Source organism: Scyliorhinus torazame, chromosome 7 (genome assembly GCF_047496885.1).
Source record: "Scyliorhinus torazame isolate Kashiwa2021f chromosome 7, sScyTor2.1, whole genome shotgun sequence".
Lineage (NCBI taxonomy): Eukaryota > Metazoa > Chordata > Chondrichthyes > Carcharhiniformes > Scyliorhinidae > Scyliorhinus > Scyliorhinus torazame.
The window spans coordinates 124,198,384-124,223,117 of record NC_092713.1 but is presented as its reverse complement, the minus strand read 5'-3'; the positions used below and the strand labels follow the sequence as shown (position 1 = coordinate 124,223,117).

The 24,734-nt window shown below is 44.6% G+C and overlaps 1 protein-coding gene across 12 annotated transcripts in view; it reads left to right on the top strand.

Annotated features, from left to right (window-relative positions):
- The window catches only part of ptprc (protein tyrosine phosphatase receptor type C), a 521,790-nt gene extending 498,207 nt beyond the window's left edge, over positions 1-23,583 (top strand). For all 12 annotated transcript variants that reach the window (XM_072511439.1, XM_072511442.1, XM_072511435.1 and 9 more), the window contains 7 exons: positions 6,361-6,451; positions 6,635-6,771; positions 8,734-8,865; positions 9,937-10,056; positions 15,189-15,355; positions 19,977-20,112; positions 21,578-23,583. In XM_072511439.1, coding sequence (XP_072367540.1) covers positions 6,361-6,451; positions 6,635-6,771; positions 8,734-8,865; positions 9,937-10,056; positions 15,189-15,355; positions 19,977-20,112; positions 21,578-21,850 — 1,056 coding nt within the window. In that variant the 3' untranslated portion in view covers positions 21,851-23,583. The remainder of the gene's footprint in view (positions 1-6,360; positions 6,452-6,634; positions 6,772-8,733; positions 8,866-9,936; positions 10,057-15,188; positions 15,356-19,976; positions 20,113-21,577) is intronic.
- Positions 23,584-24,734: the final 1,151 nt, after the last annotated feature.

Genomic DNA, 24,734 nt, shown 5'->3' with positions numbered 1-24,734 from the left:
AGAATACCGAGCATCTTGGGAATCCTAAATAAAAATGGAGAATGCTGGAAACACGCAGTGGGTCAGAACAGCATTGAGAAAGAAGCTGGGTTAATGTTTCAGGTGAAGAATCCTTGTTCAGAATCTTTCGTCTGATCAAACGTTAACTCTATTTCTCTCTCCACAGATGTTGCCCAACCTGCTCAGTGTTTCCACCATTTTTGTTTTTATTACCAGATCTGTAACCGAAGCCACTATATGATAGCTCCATAATCTAAACAACATTAAAACAAATTATATTCTAATTCAGTGCTACTACAGGATCAAAATGTGTGTTTTTCCATAAGGGAAGTAAAGTCAGCTGGCACGCTTAATAACAAAGTGAAAGAGAGTAACGTGATGATGGATTTTGCTGTAGCTTTACACTATTTTGTGGTGTTTTGGGTCAGATGTAAGAAAGAGTTACAGTGAGAGTAATCTGTGGGAGCAGTGTGGGTTCAGCAAACAAAACAAGAGAGATTAACAGTTAAAAATGTTGATGTGCATGATGTATCATCAATTACCACGAGACGAGAATGGTGGAACAATCGAGGCTTTATTGAACAAGATGTTGTGCCTCCTGTAGCTGGAACCAGAATGGCTGCAGCGCAGGAGAGCATATACTTTTATACGCCGCCTGCTGGGCAGAGCCAGCAGGCAGGGATTTACCGTCGTACCTGTAATATACGGGCAGTGCTGTAATACATACAATATATCACTAGTGGTGATTACCACATTCACCCCCTGTTAAAAAAGGAGTCCGGCGGGGGTGACAAAAACATTACAAATTAAGTCTGTCGGGGGCTTTGACCCTCCGTCACAATCGCCTCATTCCTGGTGGTGATGTGGGCGCCAACATGGTCATCTGCGACTCCGGGAGCATGTTGTCCTCGTCTTCGTCACCCCTGAGTGGATCCAGTGGGAGGACGGATCCTGCTGGGGTGGAGGCTGCTGTGAGGTTCGCTGGAGGGTGGGTGGGTGGCGCAGTGGTGAATGAGGCAACCGGGGGGGGGAAAGGAGCAGTGTCAGGTCAGGGGTCGTGGGGGGGGGGCTCCCCAGCGGGTGCCAGGTCCCGGAGGGAGACTATGTCTTGGCGCCCGTCGGGATGTGCCATGTAGGCGTACTGCGGGTTTGCATGTAGGAGGTGGACTTTCTCGACCAAGGGGTCTGATTTATGGCTCCGCACATGCTTCCGGAGGAGGACGGATCCAGGAACTGTCAGCCATGTTGGGAGCGAGACCACGGAGGTGGACTTCCTGGGGATGGCAAACACATGTTCATGAGGGGTCTCATTAGTGACGATGCAGAGGAGCGACTGGATGGAGTGGAGCGTGTTGGGGATGACCTCCTACCGCGAGAGACCGAGAGATTTTTAGACTGCAGGGCCAGCAGAACGGCCTTCCAGACCGTCCTGTTCTCCCTCTCCACCTGCCCGTTTCCCCGGGGGTTGTAGCTGGTCGTCCTGCTCGAGGCGATGCCCTTGCTGAGCAGGAACTGACGCTCATGAAAGAGGATCCCCTATCACTGTGGATGTAGGTGGGGAAACCGAACAGAGTGAAGATGCTGTGCAGGGCTTTTATTACCGTGGCAGAAGTCATGTTGGGGCATGGGATGGCGAAGGGGAACCAGGAGTACTCATCAATAATGTTGAGGAAGTACACGTTGTGGTCGGTGGAGGGGAGGGGCCCTTTGAAGTCCATGCTGAGGCGTTCAAAGGGGCAAGAGGCCTTCACCAGCTGCGATCTATCTGGCTGGTAGAAGTGCAGCCTGCACTCTGTGCAGACTTGGCAGTCTCTGGTGACGGTCCTGACCTCCTCAGTGGAGTAGGGCAGTTTGCGGGCCTTGACAAAATGGAAGAACAGGGTGATCCCCGGGTGGCAGAGGTCATAGCGGAGAGCCCGGAGTCGGTCCACCTGTGCGTTGGCACATGTACCGCGGGATAGGGCATCAGGGGGCTCATTGAGCCTGCCGGGGCGATACAAGATCTCATAGTTATAGGTGGAGAGCTTGATCCTCCACCTCAAGATCTTGTCATTTTTGATCTTGCCCTGCTGTGTATTATTAAACATGAAGGCAACCGACTGTTGGTCAGTGAGGAGAGTGAACCTCCTGCCGGCCAGGTAATGCCTCCAACGCCGCACAGCTTCCGCAATGGCTTGGGCCTCCTTCTCGACAGAGGAGCCCCGAATTTCGGAGGCATGGAGGGTGCGGGAAAAGAAAGCCACGGGTCTGCCCACCTGGTTGAGGGTGGCGGCCAGAACCACGTCCGATGCATCGCTCTCCACTTGAAAGGGGAGGGATTCGTCGACCGCGTGCATCGTGGCCTTGGTGATGTCCACCTTAATGTGGTTGAAGGCCTGGCGGGCCTCAGCCGTCAGTGGAAAAACTGTGGACGTGATGAGTGGGCGGGCCTTGTCCGCATAAATTAGGGACCCACTGGGCGTAATATGAGAAAAGCCCAGGCATCGTTTCAGGGCCTGGGGGCAGTGGGGGAGAGGGAGTTCTAAGAGGGGGTGCATGAGGTTAGGTCGGGCCCCAGGACTCAATTTTCACTACATAGCCAAGGATGGCTAAGCGGTTGGTGCGGAACACACATTTCTCCTTATTGTAGGTGAGGTTAAGGAGTTTGGCAGTATGGAGGAATTTTTGGAGGTTTGCATCGTGGTCCTGCTGATCATGGCCGTAGATGGTGATGTTATCTAGGTACAAGAAGGTGGCCTGCAGCCCGTACTGGCCAACCATTCGGTCCATCTCTCGCTGGAAGACCGAGACCCCATTGGTGACGCCGAAGGGAACCCTAAGGAAGTGATAGAGGCGGCCATCTGCTTCGAACGCAGTGTATAGGCGGTCCTCTGGGCGGATGGGGAGATGGTGGTAGGCGGACTTCAAGTCTACTGTGGAAAAGACTCAAGACTGCACAATCTGATTGACCATGTCAGATATGCTTGGGAGGGGGTACGCGTCGAGCTGCGTGTACCTGTTGAAAGTCTGACTGTAGTCAATGACCATCCTGTGCTTCTCCCCAGTCTTCACTATCACTACTTGAGCTCTCCAGGGGCTGTTGCTGGCTTGAATGATCCCCTCCCACAGAAGCCGCTGGACCTCCGACCTGATGAAAGTCCTGTCCTGGGCACTGTACCGTCTGCTCATGGTGGCGATGTGTTTGCAGTCCGGGGTGAGATTCGCAAACAGGGAAGGTGGATCGATCTTAAGGGTCGTGAGGCTGCAGACGGTGAGGGGGGGCAGGGGTCCGCCGAATTTCAAAGTCAGGCTTTGGAGATGGCACTGAAAATCCAGGTCGAGCAACAGGGCAGCGCAGAGGTGGGGGAGGACTTAGAGCCTGAAGTTGCTGAACTCTAAGCGTTGGACGGTGAGGGTCGCGATACAGTACCCCCGGATTTCAATGGAATGGGATCCGGAGGCCAGGAAGATTTTCTGGGTGACGGGGTGTACCGCGCCTTACCGTAGTGGGGTGGATGAAACTTTCTGTGCTCCCGGAGACAAAGAGGCAGGTCACCTCGTGCCCGTTGGTCTTCACTGTCATCATAGCGGTCGCGAGGTTGCGGGGCCGAGACTGATCCAGGGTAATGGAGGCGAGCTGCGGAAGATGCTGGGAGGTCCCGGGCTAATCAGTGGTGGCGGAGGTAGCAGTAAGCGGCGAACGGCCAGGCGAGCAGGGGTCATGAGGCGCGGTCCAAAATGGCGCCGAAGATGGCGGCGCCCATAGGGCGCACATGGCAGGCGGCATCAAAGATGGTAGCGCCTTGGGCCGCACGTGGCTTGTGGTGGAGAAGATGGCGATGCCCACGGGCCGCACGTGGCTTGCGGAGGGGAAAATGGTGGCCCCTTGGGGTCGCAGGTGGGGGGTGTTGAAATGTCGGGCCTGGAAACAGCGGTGACCGACCAGGCCTGGCAAATGGAAACAAAGTGTTCTTTCTTCCCACACCCATTGCAGGTCGCGCTCCGCGCCGGGCAGCGCTGCCTGGTGTGTTTGCTTTGACCACAAAATAACACTTGGGCTCCCCAGAGTTGGCTGGCTGCCGCGCGGCGCAGGCTTGCGGTGAGCTGGAGTCGGCAACTGGCGGGGCCCACGACGGTGCCGCGTGGTCGGGGGTGTAGGACTGCAGGTTACGGGAGGCCATTTCTAATGAATTAGCAAGCTGCCTAGGCCCCACAAGATCGAACGTACCACCTTCCAATAGTCGCTGGCGAACGTATGTAGACTAATGGAATCTTTTCATCTTGAAATGGTCGCGAGGGGGTCAGTAGAAGGGTTCCACTCAAGGTGACAGCCTTTCATTTCCTTTTTCAAAGAATTAGTCACTGTCAGTTGTTGAGTGGGGCGGGGGGGGGGCGGGGGGGAGTGGCAGGGGCGTTGATTTTGTCAAGTTCTGGTTTGTTGGGGGGTTGGGGTTGAGGTTGGGGCAGCGGTTAGGTATGTGTGGGGTTATTTTGGAATGGTATATGTTATTGTTTTTTGTCTTGTGCTGAAAAACATTTCTTAATAAAAATACAGATTTTTTTAAAGTATGATGGACACAGATAGAATAGACAGGAAGAAACGTTTCCTCTTGGTGGAGGGATCAATGGCCAAGGGCATAGTTTTAAGGTAAGGGACAGGAGGTTTAGAGGGGATGTGAGGAAAACTTTCAACCAGAAGTTGGTGGGAGTCTGGAATTGTCTGGTATTGTCCCCTTCCCCAATGTGGGCCGTAGTCTCCAGCCTGCCCTCCTGAACACCGACTGAGAAGTGGTGGCAGAGGCAGTCACTGCTGCCAGTCTCACCAAGAGATCAGGAGGGCTGTGGGTCACTGGTGAGCCCTCTTCCTGAGAGGGTTAGAGAATCAGGGAGGGTTCATAAGGCTGCGGTGCAGGTGTCCTCTGGTTGGGATGAGCTCTGCTTCCTATGCAATGGGGCAATACCTCTGAGGAGCACCAACACCTGATGGGCTCCTGATTGAGCTTGGCCCTTGATGATACAGTTGGGGAAGAGGTGTCCAGCTCGGTGGCCTGGGTGAGCTCCCAGATCACCAGGGGCCTTTTGAGCATTTAAAGGATACAGGCAGCACCCAGAAGTATGAGGAACTAGGAGCCTGTAAGTAGCACCGACAGGATGCAGCAATGGTGGTCTGAGCCAGGCCATCCCGATCCCGAAGTGGACACCCCAAGTCTACAGACCAGGCAACAAGTCACTACCCTCTACCGCTCCCAGCACGGGCAGCAATCCCCCAGCAAGCTCGACAGGTTTCAATGGTTTTTCAGTGTTTTTTTAGCCTCCCGCTCCCCCTCCGCAGTCATGGCATCCAGTCCACATTTGTAAATACTTGAAGCCCGTGAGACTTCCACCTGAGAGGAGCGGAGCATTTCAAAAGGGCAGAGCATACTGTGTCCGACCAGCTAATCACATTTAAATGCATGGAAATGACAGGGCCACAAACCTCATTATAGCCACCAGCGAGGGACTGGAGCATGGTGTCCGAATCTGCGCCAGGTGCGGACCATGATTTTGGCCGTACGTCTGATTCTCCAGGTTTGCCACGTCCTGAGACGGAGAATTAAATTCAACTCGGATAAATGTGAGGTAAAAACCGTGAGATCATTTACTGCTGGAAAAGTGCAAGTCTAGTTGGGGTAGAGGATCAAAGTTACCTTGGAGTATAAATACACCAATCAATAGAAATTGTGTCACAGGCTAGTAAAGCCATTAAAAAAAACAATCATTTGACTTTGTTTCTAGAGAGATATAATTGAAATATAGGGAAGTTATGCTAAACCTATTTTGACTCTTGGTAAGATCAGACTTAGGGTACAGCGTATAGTTCTGGTCATGTTATAAAAGGAATATAGAGACACTGCAGAGGGTGCAGAGATGATTTAAGAGACTGATACCAGAAATGTGTGGATAGGAGAGTTGGAAATCCTCAGGTGTTTTCTTATCATGAGTGCCTACACCAAAGGGACTGCAACGTTTCAAAACGCCAGCTCATCATTACCTTCTCAAAGGCAATTAGGGATGAGCATTAAATGCTGGCCGAGCAAGCAATGCCTACATCCTACAAATGAATAACTAAAAAATGTCAAAGATACCCCTCACTTTTAATATAGAAGAACCAAAGGAAAGTTTTCAATTTGGAAAAATTCAGGAAAACCTGTTGGGCACACATGTTGAGGAGGGCAATAAAAGCCAAATCCAAACGACAATAAGCAAGAAATTGAATTCTAAGCAATGACTCACAGTGTGCTAAATATTTTGAAAGAAGAATGTTGAAGGTTATTCTTCTATATTCTTCAGTAATGTGTGAGTAACAATGTCTGGTTTTTATTCCACATCTGAATCTTGCAGAAGATCCCACCTTATACTGATTGGAGATCACAGAGCAATGGAAGACGGGGAGAAAATCAAAGTAAAAGTCGTTCTCCTTCAGTGATCCCATGTGAGTATGAAGTCTGATCTTGCTCGCTCTCTCTCGGTGCCTCATGAAATAGTTCAGATTTTCATCACAAATGGCTCCATAGAATTGATTGCATGTCTAATGCTGAAGAAGAAGACATTGTTTGTTTTGGTACCAATCCTGAAATGATAATTATGAATGATTTTTAAATGTTTTCTTTTAAAGATGATTACAACAGAGTAACTATCAAATTGGAAGGCGACAGAAGCAAAGACAGTGAGAGTCACAGTGACTCTGATTTGTCCTCTGATGAGAGTGAAGATGAAGAATCCATGAAATATATCAATGCCTCCTACATAGATGTATGTATTACCACAAGCAGTTAATTCTTCTCTTTTAGAAGACCACCTAAAGGCTTTGTTACCGGGATGGGTGGTCACTCGAGGGGAGTGGAAGAATTGGGTGGCAAAAACCTAAAGCGCAATGCAAAGAATGGCTTTTTACTGAATGAGGAGGGGGTGCCCCAGACTTGTTGGGTTCTGGACAGCTTTCCTCGAGGCAATGTCCAAGGTCGTGGGAGTGAGGGTGGAGCATGCCCAAAAGTGGCAGTCTTCGGGGCCTCGGAGCAGCCAGAACTATTTATGGGGAGGTGGGCCGACACTGTGGTCCTTCCGGCCGAGGTGCCCCCTACCCCCGACCAAAAAAAGTCAGTAAATATGGGCAGACGACTAGGATTGATTTATCACTCTATAATATATGTGCCACTATATGACCTTGCTATGTATAAAAATGAAAAACCAATTTAAAAAAACATTCTATATCAGGGAGGGGGACAAAAGAGGGGAAGGGGGTCAGGTTGGTAAGGGGGTTTGGATTTTGGGGGTTATGTTTCATATTTGTTTTTTGTAAATTGTATTTGGTTTGATTTATTTTGTATTGTATAAAATGAAAAACTCTTAATAAAAACATTTTTTTAAAAATGAAACCAGAAGGTACAGGTTCTCCGGGGTGAGGGGATGTATTTGGGGCAAGATCGAATTAGCAACAGGACAGAGAGAATAGCGCTTGTGTGAATGGGAGGCATGTAAACTACCATTAGGAAGACAATACTTCAGAGTGGGAAGAGCACTGTAACCCAGTAACCCCACCTAACCTTTTTCTAATCAAAGAGTAGAAAAGACCGTCCGCATAACCCAAGGGGAGAATGCCAACATACTCCCAGTGAAGAGAGGAGAAGAGTGCCAGCTTGAAATGAGGGACGAGAGGGAAGACAACACCCACATGACCTGGGAAAGGAAGGAGTAGTAGAGGCAATTTGAGAATTAGGGAGTGAGGAGAGCTTGAGTGATCTGTGAGGTGAGGAGGAAGAAGTGGAGTGTCAATGCATAGTGGGGAGGAAATTAATGGACAAAGCTATCTTCAATTAGAGGAAGAAAATGCCACCATTTTTTTTGAGGAGCAGCCCCTTTTAATTTATCCCTCAGTTAATTTCTGTTCTTCTATTTAGTTGATTGACCCCAAAATACATCATCCATGCAGACTCCAGCAGACCCAATACCACTTCACACTATAAGGAACGTTGACTGGCAGAAGGCGGGCCAATCAAATTGGCCGGCAATCTCCAGTCATTCCAGGAACAGCGCTGCAGTGGTCAGAGGAGCCACTACAGCCCAGCTGCCATATTCAAATGCCGGGAACCAGCCCACAGACGAAGTTTGTTCAATTTTGGATTCCCCCTCAGCCTCAGGATTGAGGCTGGGAAGGAAAAGGGCCTTAATTGGGACAAGGGCGGGCTTCTCATCTGAGGCCCTGCCTGCCCCATTATAAAGTCACAACATGGTCAGGAAGGGCAGATTCCCGGAGTGCAATCTGAAGCTCCCCCGCCGCTGCAGAAACTGCCGGGGGCGGGGAGAGCATAAAATTCTGGCCCCTGCATTTAGACGTGTTTTTGAGGTGTAAGCTTTTTTGAGCATGTGCTTGCGTTTCCATGGCCTGTCCCCTGGGTTGACTTGGCAAGTGCTTGAGAATATTGAAGCTCTGTTGCTTATTATGTGAGGAGCAGTTCGAGTAAAACTACAGTTGAATCTGCGAGAAATCTGTTCATTAAGAAAACTTGACATTTGGATTGTCTCGGAAATGCGGGGAGAGTTGGGAATGCTGATTATAGGACAGCAGAAAGAATTCTGATTACGTTTAATCTGAAGGAAAACAAACCACAGGATGGAAATCTAGAAGAATGTGTGGGGAATTCTCTTGCATTTCGGACATTGAAAAGACCTTTATGAAACTCCCAAGACAGCCGCCTTCTGCATTCTGTCTTTCAGGGTTATTGGCATGATGAGACATTGATTGCTACTCAGACTCCGCTGCCTGGAACCATTGCTGACTTTTGGATGATGGTGTATCAAAGGAAGGCGAGGATCATCGTAGTGCTGGGCAAATTAAAAGATGACAAGGTGGGAACTACTGCTCTTTTTCATGACCTTTTAAATGCCAGGAACATAATCCTGCAGATGAGCCTCATCGAGATAACCAGTTATACAGTGCAAAGTGTTTCATTTTACATTCCAAATGATACATTATATAGTTAATTAATACACCTAAATGTGAGAGATGGGAGAAACTTAACTAACTTGTCTTGATACAAGTGCTTCAAACCAAGGTTTGTCTAAAAATTTTGTATTGAATTAATACTTTCAATACATACCAAATTTTATAGTAACAGGTGATAGAAATCCTAGAATATTCCTGGTCTAAGGAACATGCATTATTCCAGGAAAGGAAAAATTGGCCATTCCGATAGTCTTCACTATTTTGTGCATGTCAGGTGCAGCTTTGTTTTGCACTGAAAGAAAATGAATCTTCACAGCCCTTTTTGACTGCGGTTTTGATAGCCGACAAATTAAGTGTTTCTAACTTTGTCTGTTTCTAACTTTGAGGCGACAGTTAAGAAACTGCTGGCTGGGATTTTCCATCCATTGATGCCAGTAGATGGCAGAGTGCAGGCAGTGTTTGAGGTGTGTCTTTGGAGCAGATTTCTCGATCCCCACCACCTTTCACTACTACCCCCACCCCCCATAAATTCCTTATGTTGGTGGCTTTGTAAGCATCGGTTGGCAGTTCAATCCCCACAAGGCCCACCTGGAACCTCAGTATTAGGCTGGGATCCAACATAACTAGGCCCACGCCTAATTTCTGCCATTCCTGCTTTTAAGATTTGTTCAGCTATTTCCAGAATGGTCATGGATATTCCGTAATACATCTTACACAATGCTTTTACTAGATGTGACAAAACCTTATATTATTTCTAACTAGAAATATGTATTTTCTGCAGAAAACGTATACCGAACTGAGAAACAATCATGCTATTTGCAATGGTGAAGAGATATTGTTCAACCGGCAGACTGTGCACAAAGTAGCCAAGCTGCTGAGATCTATACCGTTCACAGCAGTGTAATAGTTTTCTTTCATTGCCATCAAAGGCCTCAGTATTTTAATAATTTAATCTTAATGTACTTTATTTTTAGGATTGTGTACAATATTGGGACGATGGGACGAAAACCTATGATGATATTGAAGTTAAATTAGCTGATTGCATTGACAAACCAACATTTATTGTTCGCGAGTTTGAAATAAGACATACAAAGGTAACATTTTTGTAATAATATCTTGAGACAAAGGAGCTATTACTGTCCATAGATTCACAGAATTTTCCTCCGTTTTATAATAAATTTCATTCTGTTGGACTGTTGCAGACTGCTTACAGAGATCTCTCTCCAGTCCAACATTCAGTAAACCGTTACTGTGCGGAGTCTGCACATTCTCCCCGTGTGTGCGTGGGTTTCCTCTGGGTGCTCCGGTTTCCTCCCACAGTCCAAAGATTTGCGGGTTAGGTGGATTGGCCATGCTAAATTGCGATAGTGTCCAAAATTGCCCTCAGTGTTGGGTGGGGTTTCTGGGTTATGGGGATTAGGTGGGGTTACTAGGTTATGGGATAGGGTGGATGTGTGGACTTTCGGTAGGGTGCTCTTTCCAAGAGCCGGTGCAGACTCGATGGGCCGAATGGCCTCCTTCTGCACTGTAAATTCTATGTAATCTATGTATAGTTGAATTGTTATAACATATATTTAACATTTTAAATGGACACAAAATAGCAACTCACTTATCTGATATTTTTTGATAATTTTGAAACCAATGAAAGAAGTAAGTAACATCTAGAGGGAGGATTGTTAAAACACCTCTTGTCAGAAAGGGCCATTCCATAATGAAAGCTGGTTTAAAAAAGTTGAAAGCAGAAAGTTGAAATAAAAGGAAAAATGTATTTGGCAAATTGTTACATTTCACGTGTGGAGAAAACATGTGAAAGTAACAAAGTGTCAAGGAATAATGGGGTGCAGGTGATAATTTGAAACTTAGAAGGTCAGGAAATGTCAATGCAAGGAGTGTCAGGAATAAGGGAGACGAACTTAGAGCATGGATCAGTACTTGGAACTACGATGTTGTGGCCATTACGGAGACATGGATTTCACTGGGGCAGGAATGGTTCTTTGGTGTTCCGGGGTTTAGATGTTTTCAGAAGAATAGGGAGGGAGGTAAAAGAGGAGGGGGAGTGGCACTGTTAATTAGGGAGTGCACCACAGCTGCAGAAAAGGAGGTAGTTGAGGAAGGTTTGTTTACTGAGTCAGCATGGGTGGAAGTCAGAAACAAGAAAGGAGCAGTCACTTTATTGGTAGTTTTCTATAGACCCCCCAATAGCAGCAGAGAGATAGAGGAACAGATTGGGCGGCAGATCTTGGAAGAGTGCAGAAGTAACAGAGTTGTTGTCATGGGTGACTTCAACTTCCTTAATATTGACTGGAACCTCCTTAGTGCAAATGGTTTGGATGGAGCAGATTTTGTCATGTGTGTACAGGAAGGATTCCTGACTCAATATGCCAACTAGGGGGGAGGCCAAATTGACTTGGTGCTCGGCAACGAACCAAGCCAGGTGTCGGATGTCTCGGTGGGAGAGCATTTCGGTGACAGTGACCACAACTCCTTGACCTTTACCATAGTCATGGAGAGGGATAGGAACAGACAGTATGGGAAGGTATTTAATTGGGGGAGGGGAAATTATACTGCTATTAGACAGGAGTTGAAGAGCATAAAGTGGGAACAATTGTTCTTGGGGAAGTGCACAACAGTAATGTGGGGATTGTTTAAGGTGCACTTGCTGCGAGTGCTGAATAGTTTTGTCCCACTGAGACGAGGAAGGAATGATAAGGTGAAGGAGCCTTGAATGACAAGAAAAGTGGAGCTTTTAGTCAAGAGGAAGAAGGAAGCTTACGTAAGGTTGAGGAAGCAAGGATCTGACTTGGCTCTAGAGGGTTACAAGGTAGCCAGGAAGGAACTCAAAAATGGACTGACGAGAGCTAGAAGGGGGCATGAAAAAGCCCTGGTGGGAAGGAATAGGGAAAAACCCAACGCGTTCTACACTTAGATGAGAAATAAGAGGATGATCAAAGTGAGAGTAGGCCGATCAGGGATAGTGGAGGGAACTTGTGCCTATAGTCTGAAGAGATGGGGGAAGCCCTAAATGAATACGTAGCTTCAGTATTCACTAGAGAGAGGGACCTTGTTGCTCATGAGAACAATGTGAACCAGGTTAATAGACTCGAACAGGTTGATATTAAGAAGAAGGATGTGCTGGAAATCTTGAAAAGCATCAGAATAGATAAGTCCCCTGGGCCTGACAGGATATACCCAAGGTTACTACGGGAAGCGAGGGAGGAGATTGCTGCGCAGTTGGCGATGATCTTTGCGTCCTCACTCTCCACTGGAGTAGTACCGGATGATTGGAGGGAGGCGACTGTTGTTCCCCTATTCAAGAAAGGGAATAGGGAAATCCCTGGGAATTACAGACCCATCAGTCTTACGTCTGTGGTGAGCAAAATATTGGAAAGGATTCGGAGAGATAGGATTTATGATTATTTAGAAAAACATAGTTTGATTAAAGATAGACAGCCTGGCTTTGTGAGGGGCAGGTCATGCAGCACAAGCCTCATTGAATCAATTGAGGATGTGACGAGACACGTTGATGAAGGTCGGGCAGTGGATGTGGTGTATATGGATTTCAGTAAGGCATTTGATAAGGTTCCCCATGGTAGACTCATTCAGAAAGTTAGGGGTATGGGAAACAGGGAAATTTGGCTGTCTGGATACAGAATTGGCTAGCCGAAAGGAGACAGCGAGTGGTAGTGGATGGAAAGTATACCGTCTGGAGGTCGGTGACCGTGGTGTCCCACAAGGATCTGTTCTGGGACCTCTGCTCTTTGTGTTTTTTATAAATGACTTGAATGAGGAAGTGGAAGGTTGGGTTAGTAAGTTTGCCAATGACACGAAGGTTGGTGGAGTTTTAGATAGTGTTGAGGGTTGTTGCAGGTTACAACAGGACATTGACAGGATGCAGAGCTGGGCTGAGAAGTGGCAGATGGAGTTCAACCTTGATAAATGTGAAGTGATTAATTTTGGAAGGTCGAATTTGAATGCTGAATACAGGGTTAAAGGCAGTATTCTTGGAAGTGTGGAGGAACAGAGGGATCTTGGGGTCCTCGTACATAGATCCCTCAAAGTTGCCACCCAGGTTGATAGGTTGTTAAGAAGGCGTATGGTGTGTTGGCTTTCATTAACAGGGGGATTGAGTTTAAGAGCCGTGAGGTTTTGCGGCAGCTTTATAAAACTCTAGTCAGACCACACTTGGAATATTGTGTCCAGTTCTGGTCGCCTTATTATAGGAAGGATGTGGATGCTTTGGAGAGGGTACAGAGGAGAGTTACCAAGATGCTACCTGGACTGGAGGGCATGTCTTATGAAGAAAGGTTGAGGAAGCTATGGCTTTTCTCACTGGAGCGAAGAAGGCAGAGAAGTGACTTGATAGAAATATACAAGGTAATGAGAGGCATGGATAGAGTGGATAGCCAGAGACTTTTCCCCAGGGTGGAAATGGCTGTCAAGAGGGGACATAATTTTAAGGTGATTGGAGGAAGGTGTAGGGGAGATGTCAGAGGTGGGTGTGTGCAATGCACTGCCAGCAGATGTGATGGAGTCAGAGTCATTAGGGACATTTAAGCGACTCCTGGACAGGCACATGGACAGCAGTAAATTGAAGGGGTGTAGGTTAGGTTGATCTTAAATTTGGATAAGTGGTTGGCACAACATCGTGGGCTGAAGGGCCTGTACTGTGCTGTACTGTTCTATGTTCTATGAAATTTGAGATCTGTCTCCATGTTGGTATATCCATCCAGCTGTGTCTCTATCTCTAATTTGCACGCTCTCTGTCTTCCTCTAATAAGTTGGTGAACATTGTGACTCGTACCTGCTGTGAATATTTGTCAGTTTGTTTGGTCCTCTCTGGCTAAGCTTTTATGCATCTCTTTCTATAATTCCCTCAAAAATGCAAACAAAAATTTGTTTTCCTCCAAATGTATCTGACCAAGCATGTTAAAACGAACTGCACAAAATGCGTTGCAGAAACAAAAAATTGCTCCAAGATATCGGCGATTATTTCAGTTCTTCAGTCATCCATAAAAACAATGCCAATTTATTCGCAAACTTTCCTGTCCCACTTTTCAATCACTACAGCATCCATCTTACAAAGTCACCTGCCATCGTGGGTGTCACATAGAATCACACCAGATCCTGCCTGACCACCCCGGGGCCCAATATGAAGGCATGTTTGGTGATGATTTCTGATTTCAACCCTCTCTGCTCGTCAATGCTGCCTCCAACTACTCTGCAGTCTCCAGTAGCTTTCAGTTTGGTCCCAATTTTCTCTCTCACTCTCTCTCAAACACACTCACAATCCACGCCCCCCCCCCCCCCCCCCACACACACACACACACACACACCTGCTGCTGTCTGCCCAATCTTTAGGATCTTATTCTCAGTAAATTAACCCATGTTTGTGAAAGATTATGCTTCAAGTCGCAAGGTTGTCCAAAATGCACACATTTGGGAATTTCTGCCCACACACTTATTGTGAGCATCATTAAGATTTCATACTGAGGCCCCAAAATCTAGAAAAATGAGGATATAAAATTGCTCATATGGGATAGAACCATAACTGGGAAATGATATGTTTGGGAATTAGGAAATAAATAAATTATCAGAGCATGGTGATTAATGGCTTTTAGACACTCTTATAGACTAACTCATTAATAATGTCAAAAGAATTTTAGAAGAATGAACGAGAAAGGGACAAATTAGATCCCTTATAACCAAACTCAATCTTGAGCTCTACCTCCACTTAATCTCCTGAGCAAAATTATGCATGGAGAATACCTCAGACTGGTAATGGCTTTGTACATTTTTAAAAATCTGCCGAAAGTATTGGAACAGGCTGAAGGGGCTTGTTCATTCGAAAATCATATCATATCCCCCTTCCAACTTCTTTTATCATATGAAACAACTTAAATTAAATGAGTTTCTTCTCGTAACCTTTGGGCCTAGAACAATTTCCTTTCTTGTCTGAACCTTCTCCAATACATCCTTGCCCTTCTGAAGAAAGGGTTTCCAAAATTAAGCACATATACCCTGAGTACAGTTTCACCAGTAAGTGACACGACTTTAGAATTTCAACCTCCAATGTAATACCTACCAGATCCATCCTAGCATTTGATTAGCTTTGCAGTGACTGGAAACTTCCTTTTAATGTAATTAATTTGCCATCAATTTAGTGAATGGGAAGTGTTTATGAAATTAGTCAAAAATTGACAACTGACATAACTGCTTCATTTCTCAGAGAAAAGAAACTCGGAAAGTGTACCAGTATCATTTTCACAGTTGGTCTGAATCGGAGCTTCCAGAAGATCCTGATAACTTAGTCAATATGATAACGACCATCAAGGAAAAACTATCACCACTCAAAGTTGCTGAAGATATAACACCACCTCTGATTGTACACTGCAGGTAATATTTGCTTGTATTAGTGTGTTAATGCTTTCCTTGATTAAGATTCACAACAAATGCCTACGTTTCACATTTTTGAGTGTTATACCTCATTTCTAGATAAGAAAGGTGAATTAGGTTTGAGTTTCATAGAATTTAAATTGTAGTCATATAATAAAAGTTAAATGCGGAACCCAAAGTTGCTATCAGAGATGCTCTGCTTCTCCAGAAGCTTTGGCCTAATAGCATCTTGCTGAGAGACTTAACATTGAAACACATGAAGAACGTAAAATTGCACTACTTTCCCATGTAAGGGCACTTCTTGTCGATTCCTTTATTTCCCAATTTGTTTATTTTGTCGGTATCGTTTTTGATCCATGGATCTTTATTAGTGACATACCTTTCAATCGAACAGAGGAAGTGAGGAACTCAAAAGTTGCAAAATAGTACACTGTGCTATGAGGATTTAGATTTGGAACAGAAAAACCTAGACTTTCTGGCACCCGAAGGGTCAGAGGTATTCAGTTCCTTGGTTGGCTGGTGATTAATGGATTGGCCCGAGACCATATTCTGCCCAGTAACAGGCAGTGATTTGGTTAAGCCAGGTGGGAGTTTTCAGAGAACCCAGAGAGAGCATTCTTGGACGCTGAGAGAAGAAGCTGTGAGTTGCTTTCCCTCTTTCTCCGAAAAAGGTTTTCCTGTTTGCTGTTTCTGAGACAGCAGAGAAGTCTTGCGATCCTGATGAATCTATAGTGAAAACCATTACAGACTGAAAGCTATATCACCCAATTGAAGGCCGAGACTAAAAGTATCTAACTGGAAGATGTAAATCAGAAAGAGAGACTTTTATCCTTTTCCTTTTATATTATTTTTTACACCCCTTTTTCACCTTTGTGTTTGTCTGTCTTGTTTGTGTGTCGAGGGTGGGGCAAGTTAAAGAAGGGAGGGTTAGGCATTAGATAATAGTTAACCAGTTGTATTTGCTACATATTTAATAATAATTACTAAATAATTAAATATTAATAAAAATTAAGTGTGTTTGAATTTACAAACCTGGTGACTATAGTTATTAGGCAGCCAAAGACTTTGGGTATTTTGTACAAATTAATAGCTAATTTTAATTGTGTTGCGACTCCAGGTCAAGAGGGGTTGGAATTGACCGTGCAATAGCTAAGGGTGTTGTAACACCCATCAGACATCCACTAAATACATCAGTAATAGTCAAGGCTTGTCCATTCAATTATAAGTGAAACTTTGATGGTACAGTAAGTCTTAATTACTGCCACAAAACTCTCAAGCACTGCAAATTTACTTTCCCATGATTCATAGTAATCATAGAATTTACAGTGCAGATGGAGGCCATTCAGCCCAGCACGTCTGCACTTGGAAAGAGTACCCTACCTAAGCCCACACCTCCACCCTATCCCTGTAACCCAGTAACCCCACCCAACCTTTTTGGACACTAAGGGCAATTTAGCATGGCCAGTCCACCTAACCTGCACATCTTTGGACTGTGAGAGGAAACCGGAGCACCCGGAGGAAACGCACGCACACACGGGAAGAAAGTGCAAACTCCGCACAGACAGTGACCCAAGCTGGGAATCGAACATGGAACCCTGGAGCGGCAAAGCAACTGCTAACCACTGTGCTATCTCCCCCCATGATTGGATCATTCCTTCAGATTTTTAAAATAAATTTAGAGTATCCAATTATTTTATTTCTAATTAAGGGGCAATTTAGCGTGGCCAATCCACCTAACCTGCACATCTTTGGGTTGTGGGAGCGAGACTCACGCAGACACGGGGGGAATGCGCAAACTCCACACAGACAGTGATCCTGGGCCAGGATCGAACCCGGGTCCTCAGCGCCATGAGGCAGCTGTGCTAACCACTGCACCTCCATGCCACCCCTAATCCTTCAGATTTTAATTGTTATTGGAGATTTTAAGAAATATAAATGTTAAACTTTTTTCCCCCTTTTTTTCTTTCATCTCTCACTGAATACCATCTTTTTTCATCTCTTTAAACACTTTACCTACATGATTTGACATTGAATTAACTATCCTAATTTACACTTCCTAGTTTATACTTTGCATGGCTCATGAAGGATTCTTAAATCCATTTGATTGAGGAGTCATGCCATTGCTTGCCCTAAGCACAGATCTGAGATCCTATGTGCTGTTCTGGTTCTCTCATTCCTGCGCATTGCAGTGTAAAGAAATTCTGAGGGAAAATATAAATGGAATGAATGGCTGATGCTATTTGTTCATCACTATGGTAAAATGTAGGCCATTAGTAAATATCGTGTAACAAGATTTGCTTCTCTCTCGTACAATATTATTGATACTAGAGTAAAGGAATACCCTTTCAGGCTGATGCCGTGAGTTTGAGAGACAGGTTCTTCCCACTTTGATGAGTAACTCAGCTGACTGTTTATGAACTACAAGCTAATTTCACAACAGTTCAAATCTATAGATTGGCAGGAATATCTTTTGGCATTGTATAGAAGTACATACATGACCAACTTTCTTGTCAGTTAATTAAATTGTATCATGGGCATAAAGAATATTACCCAACATTACCAAACAGTGAGGAGGAAATGCCTACACACGTAACGACTAGAAATGTTGCCGGATTGCAGTCTCTCCAGGCTTTCTGACAAAGATACAATGGGGTACGGGAGCCACCTGAGAAAACTGTCAGCTGTCATTCCGTTAGTAACGATACAGAACTTGGAAGCACTGTGAACCGTGAGGAGGATAGTGAAGAACTTCAATGGGACGTAGACTATAATAAATAAAAACAGAAAATGCTGGAAAAAGTCAGTGGGTACGGCAGTACCTGCGGCGAGTGAAACAGCGCTAACGTTTCAAATACGTATGACTCTTCTTCAGAGCCCTCATTGACAAGTTGGTGGAATGGCCGAGTGGTGGCAGATTGCATTCAATGCAAAAAGATGTGAAGCGATTCATTTTGGCAGGAAGGACATGAAGAGACAATATACAACAAAGGGCACAACTCTAAAGGAGGTGCAGGAACAGAGGGACCAGTTGTATATGTGCTTAAATTACTGAGGTCACAGAACAGTTTGAGAGAGCAGTCACCAAAGCGTAAAAGGGCGACAAGGTGGCACAGTGGTTAGCACTGCTGTCTCTCAGTGCCAGCTGCCCGGGTTCGATTCCAGCCTTGGATCACTGTCTGCCTGGAGTTTGTATTTTCTCCCCATGTCTGCGTGGGTTTCCTTCGGGTGCTCCGGTTTCCTTCCTCAGTCCAAAGATTTGCAGGTTCGGTAGATTGGCCATGATAAATTGGGCCTTTGAGTCCAAAAGGTTAGGTGGGCTGACTGGGTTTCTGGGATGAGAGTGGGGGCGTGGGCCTAGATAGGGAGCTCTTTTGGTTGGTGCAGACTCGATGGGCCAAATGGCCTCCTTCATTTGTAGGGATTCTATGATAAAGTATCCTGACCTTTGTTAATAGGAGCATAGAGTACAATAGGAAGGAGGTTATGCTGAATTAATTCAGTCACTCATTTGACCTCAGCTAGAGTAATGCATCCAGTTCTGGGTGCCACACTGTAGGTAGGATGTGAAGGCATTATAGAGGATGCAGAAAAGATTCCCAAGAATGGTTCTAGTGATGAGGAACTTCAGTTATGAAGATAGATTGGAGAAGTTAGGACTGCTTTCCTAAATGAAAGAAAACTTAAGAGGAGATTTAATGGAGGTATTCAAAATCATGAGGAATCTGGATCAATTAGATGAGGAAAAACTGATCCCACTTGTGAAAGGATCAAGAATGAGAGGGCATGGATTTAAAGTGATTAGTAAAAGAAGCAAAAATGATATGAGGAGAAACTGTTTTACATAACGAGTGATTAAGGTTTGGAATGGATTGCCTGACAGTGTGGTGGTGGCATGTTCAATTGAGGCATTCAAAAGGGAATTAGACTGGAGGGCCTATACTGCGCTGTAATGTTCTATGTTCTAATAAACAATTATTATTATCTGAAAAGGAAGATTGTGCAGGGCTACAGGAGGAAAGCAGGGGGATGGTACTGTGGTAAACCACTGTTGTACTTATATTAGAAGATGTAAGGTAGAACCTGACAACAGGTTCGCCTGTGGCCCCTGCCTGCTGGCTCCGCCCAGGAGGCGGGGTATAAATATGCGTGTCCTCCAGCTCGCAGCCATTTCGCCAGCTGCTGTGGGAGGCCACACATCTGATACCAATAAAGCCTCAGTTTGGATTCAACTTTCGTCTTTAGTCAAATTGATCGTGCCTCAGGTACCAAGTGACTTATTCATTCAAAGAGCCGGTGCAGACAAAATGGACCAAATAGCCTCCCCTGCAGTCTAACAGTTCTGTAATTATGCCGATTAAACTTTCCTTCCTTAATATAGGATAATAGAATGTTGAATGCTTTGTGTGATGCCCAAGACAAAAGCATGGCACAAAGGGTGGTAGTGGATTGGCTTCCCTTTATCATGACGTCAATGGGAAGGAAAACCAGGGTGTGGCCAATCCAACACAGCCCATTTGTGCCCCCACCAAAACCACCAAAGTTGATTTTCACACTCAATGCTATTCTTGCATGCCACACAACTTCTGATTTTCTTACATTTTAAAACCCTCATGTCTTTCAGAGATGGATCCAAGCAGACAGGAGTATTCTGTGCTCTCTGGAACCTTCTTGACAGTGCAAATACTGAAAATTTAATAGATGTTCTCCAGACAGTCAAAGCACTGCGCAAGCAGAGGACAGGAATGCTTCTATCTTTTGTAAGTAGTGGTCAATTCACTAACTCACTATTCCTTTGTTTAATCCGTAAGAAGTCTAACAACACCAGGTTAAAGTCCAACAGGCTTGTTTGGAATCACTAGCTTTCGGAGCGCAGCTCATTCATCAAGTGAGACTCACCTGGGGAAGGAGCTGCACTCCGAATGCTAGTGATTCCAAACAAACCTGTTGGACTTTAACCTGGTGTTGTAAGGCCTCTTACTGTGCTCACCCTAGTCCAACGCCAGCATCGCCACATCATGGTAATCCCTCTCTGTCAGCCACCCTCCGATCCAGAGCTCACGTTTCTCTATTATTCAAGTTTCTATATTGAACAATGTAAGCAGCAAATGTTCGCATCATGAATGATTTCCAAGAGGACCGTAAGATGCTGGAGGTTCAGAAAGTCAAGGTGGCAGTGTCTCACAGTATTAGTTATTCACTGAAATAGCCCACTTTATGGACATGCGGGTCCCACACTTAACAATATTTCCCAAGAATAATACATTCCACAAGCAGGTATGAAGTCCCAGAAATGGTTGATGAGAAACAGAATTGAACTGCAGATGACCTGGCTCCTTGCCACATTGGGTCCACCTTCCCTTCCGAAAACTATCTTTTTCCAGGCTCAGAGACTCGTCGGACCACCTTCACAAGGTTCGGAGTCTCCAAAGTGCTGTGCCATCTGCCGCAAAGCCAGTAATAGTGCTGATTGCTTGTAATCTAAAGCCTGACTCCTTCTCAATTTGGCATGCTGTGGAGTTGTAAGTGTCAAAGAGACTCACTCCTTGCACACTTGTCCAGCACTGCCTCCATTTCAGCAGTCACCAAACGCGGCGTCAGTCGCATCACCACTTGCCTGCAGTTTCACGTCTGCACCTTGGGATTCCTTTCAGTCCATTTTGGTGTGTCACTGCTTCAACTTCCCACTTCAGCCTTGGCAAAGGTTGCAATTGGCTTGAAATGCTATTTGATCATTTGCTGATGCCTCCCAATTCTACTTTTTATCTTCAATTGTGCACATCCCTTTCACTTTTGCAAGAATCTTATTCGGTGGCTAGACCAAGTGCCGCAGCATTTATCTGAGTCTCTTTTTGTCACGATGACAATTCACTTCAAAATAATCAAGTTTACAAGCGGTAATTTGGGGCTGGAGGGGGAAGCTGTGCAACTGCAAGTCAAGGCGCAGGTTCTCCCCTAGCCTTCCCTTCATAGCAAGTCCCAAAAAACAAATATCCAGCAAAAAATGTGGACAGCGTGAAAGTGAGTTACTTCGTCAAGCTGAAAAGTTAGGAGAGAGGAGGAAATTGCATAGAAGTTCCAGTACCAGCACCATCGGAATGGGACTAGGAGAAGGTTAAGGACTGTTGGCCAGAAAATGGCGCTAGGTGCGGTGCAAAGATTCTGGAAGAACTTGAGATTGGAAGAGAACGATAACTGTATATTTGTTTTGGTCTTCTTTGACAGGAGCAGTACCAGTTTCTCTATGATATAATTTCCAGCACTTATCCAGTACAGAACGGGACATTAATATCTGATAATGGTCCATCAGAGACCACTGTAGATATAATCTCTGAAACCAATCCAGAGAACAGATCTCAGCAAAGTACTGCTTCTGACTCTGCTAAGAACAAGGAAGTATCCTCAGGGGATGATGAAGCAAAGTCTGGCAGCAGCAATGACAAACAACCAGCAGGAAACCCTATCAATGGACCTATAACAAGTGGTGAAATTGCGTGAAGAAAGTTTGCGATGTGTGACGTATAGGTACTAACTATTTGTGTTTGTAAGAGAAATTCGGAAGTATCACCATTAATTTCATTTTTACATGTACAAAGCTTGGTTTATCACTGGATGCTTTCCAATAAAAGGTTTGCCTATATACAGAACTGTTCAAGAATGGCAACCTGCTTGAACGTAAGTATGAATGTATCTCAATTAAAGGAATAGTTTCCGAATTTAAAATTCAATTGTAATGTTTTTGCTCTTTCCGGTTACATGAGTAACTCCAAAAGAAGGCACAGAAATCTTTTTTTGAAAAATTCACAGATTTTTTTTATATATATATATATTTTATCAGTTGTGTGGAAAAGCAAAATGTGAAAACTACTTCAAGATGTTTTATTTCAGCAGTATTCACATTTTAAAATGGAGCAAAGATGCTATGTCACAATGTTGAAGCTCAGTGTGAGTAGGAAGTAATTTGGCAGGTTTTGTGATTAAGTTTTGTGATTTCTGGCATTTATAATGAAGCAATTTTTTCACTGTTCTTTGCAAATTATTTTTATAGTTTGGTTTTAAAGTTAAAGCCGTGCAGTTGATCTGCTTAAGATATCAGGTTGTATTTAACTATTTGAACTTACTTTACATCAAGAAAATATATTATTAGGGTCGACCAAACTGATTTCTGGGGTACCAGACTCAGAAAACAGCACAGAGGGGTACAGGGGAGGGTGGAGTTTGCCACCTTGTAATTAGATATCACACGTTGCTGACAAATACAGGTGAAGTCTGCCCTTTTATGTGCCTGCATGACTTCATAAATATGTCAGTATTATAAACATGACTTCAAAAGAGGGGCATGGGGAAGTGTGCAATACAGCAGTAGCAACAGAGAGCACCATTGTCAATTTAAGCCTGACCTGAATGGGATCGGACTCCACAGAAAGGATCAGTGATGGAGATGTGAGAAGGTTTCACAGCAATCCCATCATGGTTGCTTTGCTGAACTTTGGCCCGAGATGCAAAAGATCTCCAAATCTGTTTAAAGTCTGCATTTCCACTTATCAAAGAATGCAAGATTACATTACTAATTGGGATGTTCAAGTGTATGCTCGAAAGCTGGTTCTAAGATTGGACAGAGGCAGCCTTGTTGCCACGGGTTAGTCAGAAATGACAAGTTTAGAATGAAATGCTAACGGGTCTGGAGTTTCATGGCACTTGTCACTTGGGTAGTTTTAACGTTTTAGTCGTTGAGGAGATGGACATCTGAAGATATATACATCTTCATTTCTTGTTCTTTGGCCCATGGATGTTGGTCAAGCTGCTCTCCATTGTCATTTTTAAAAATAAAGCTTTCTGGACTCATGTTATGCGTAAAGTATTGCCAAATGGAGATCTCGACGGTGTTCCGGGGCGCTAGCGGTGTGACTAATTTTGACTTGATTCAAGTGAAATCCGCAACAGCAAGATATAAAGTACAAATCATTGTTTTCACGTTATAATAAGGTAATTGTACAAATAGTTGAAGAAAATGTGTTGCTTCAAACTGCAGATGGTTACCAGGAATTTGTTTGGTCTGTCAGGTTCAAATTGTATTTTACACAAGAGCTTGCTATTTCCAGTTTTGGGTTCTTTTTTTCGATAGCTTAAAGTGTTTTCTAATTTGTCTTGTTCAAAAATGCATCTTGTAAAGACAATGACATAAAAAAATTTGTACTAATAGTGTTTTTGAATAAACAAAAAGAAAGTAATCTGTATCACGTTGTTTTATATCGGATGAATGCATTAATGTACACATCTCAACACAGTATAAGTCAGCAGCAACATTGGACCTAGCAGTAGCCAGGCACTGTCAAGAATAATTCATCCTCTAAATGGCAAAATGTGATCCACTTTGCAGTATGTTTTGCACAAAGGAAACAATAACACGCCAATCTGGTCGAGGTCTTTTTTTAAAAAATGTCAATTGAACAGAAATGTCTCCATCTGCATAGTTGGGGGCTGAGAAATGGGAAGGTGCGGGCCAGGGGTGGGGGGGGGGAGAATGGGTGTTGGGTTGCCAGCGTTGGAGAGTGAGGGCAGTCTTAACTGCTGTCATTCTGAGTTACTCAGGCCGGTAAATCCTGGGTTCCATCAGAGAATAGAAATTGGTTAGGAATCTTGCTTGTGATCACAAACTTGGCATTTTCATGGTCAAGTGACCTGTTGACCTTCAACCACATACACTAACACACAAATAATGGTTGCTTTGGTGAGGAGTTCTCAGGCTGTGAACTGTTGTGAAGCTGCTATGTTGTGACATTGCTACTATGCCTTATTTATAGCCTGTGTGGATGAGAGGAGCTCAACTTCATTAGGATTTGTATAAAAATTGTAAAAACAAAATCCCCACAGAATTTAGTAATAATCACAATAGTCAAAGCCGAGTGTGGTTCTGAGTTGACCCACAACAATTTCCTAAAAGAAATCGAGGCATTTACAAATACGTCACAATGTACTTTTTAAAGCAACCATGCATTAAAAGAGTCCTTGTCCATTATTTAGAGTCCATATGGATGTCAGAAAAAAGTATATGCATTAACCATGTATTAATCTTTAATTGTATTTATGTGTTTTCAACCAAATCCTCTCATACACTAGGAGTTAACTTCCACATGTTTCCTATTGCTAAATGCCAGGTTTAAAACAGTGATGTGAAGGTGTTGTTGAAAACTCACCACTATTCTTAGAAGTCCCCCTACACCAAAAAGGGCCGACATTCTAAATGGTGAACAGGGATTCTCACTCCCTGACTCCGATGCAGGCTTCAGTGGGTGCTAGTCAGGTCAAACTATATTTTCAAGTTATCCGCCGGTATAACCCATACCTTCACCGAAGATTTCATCTACTTACCACTTCGTAG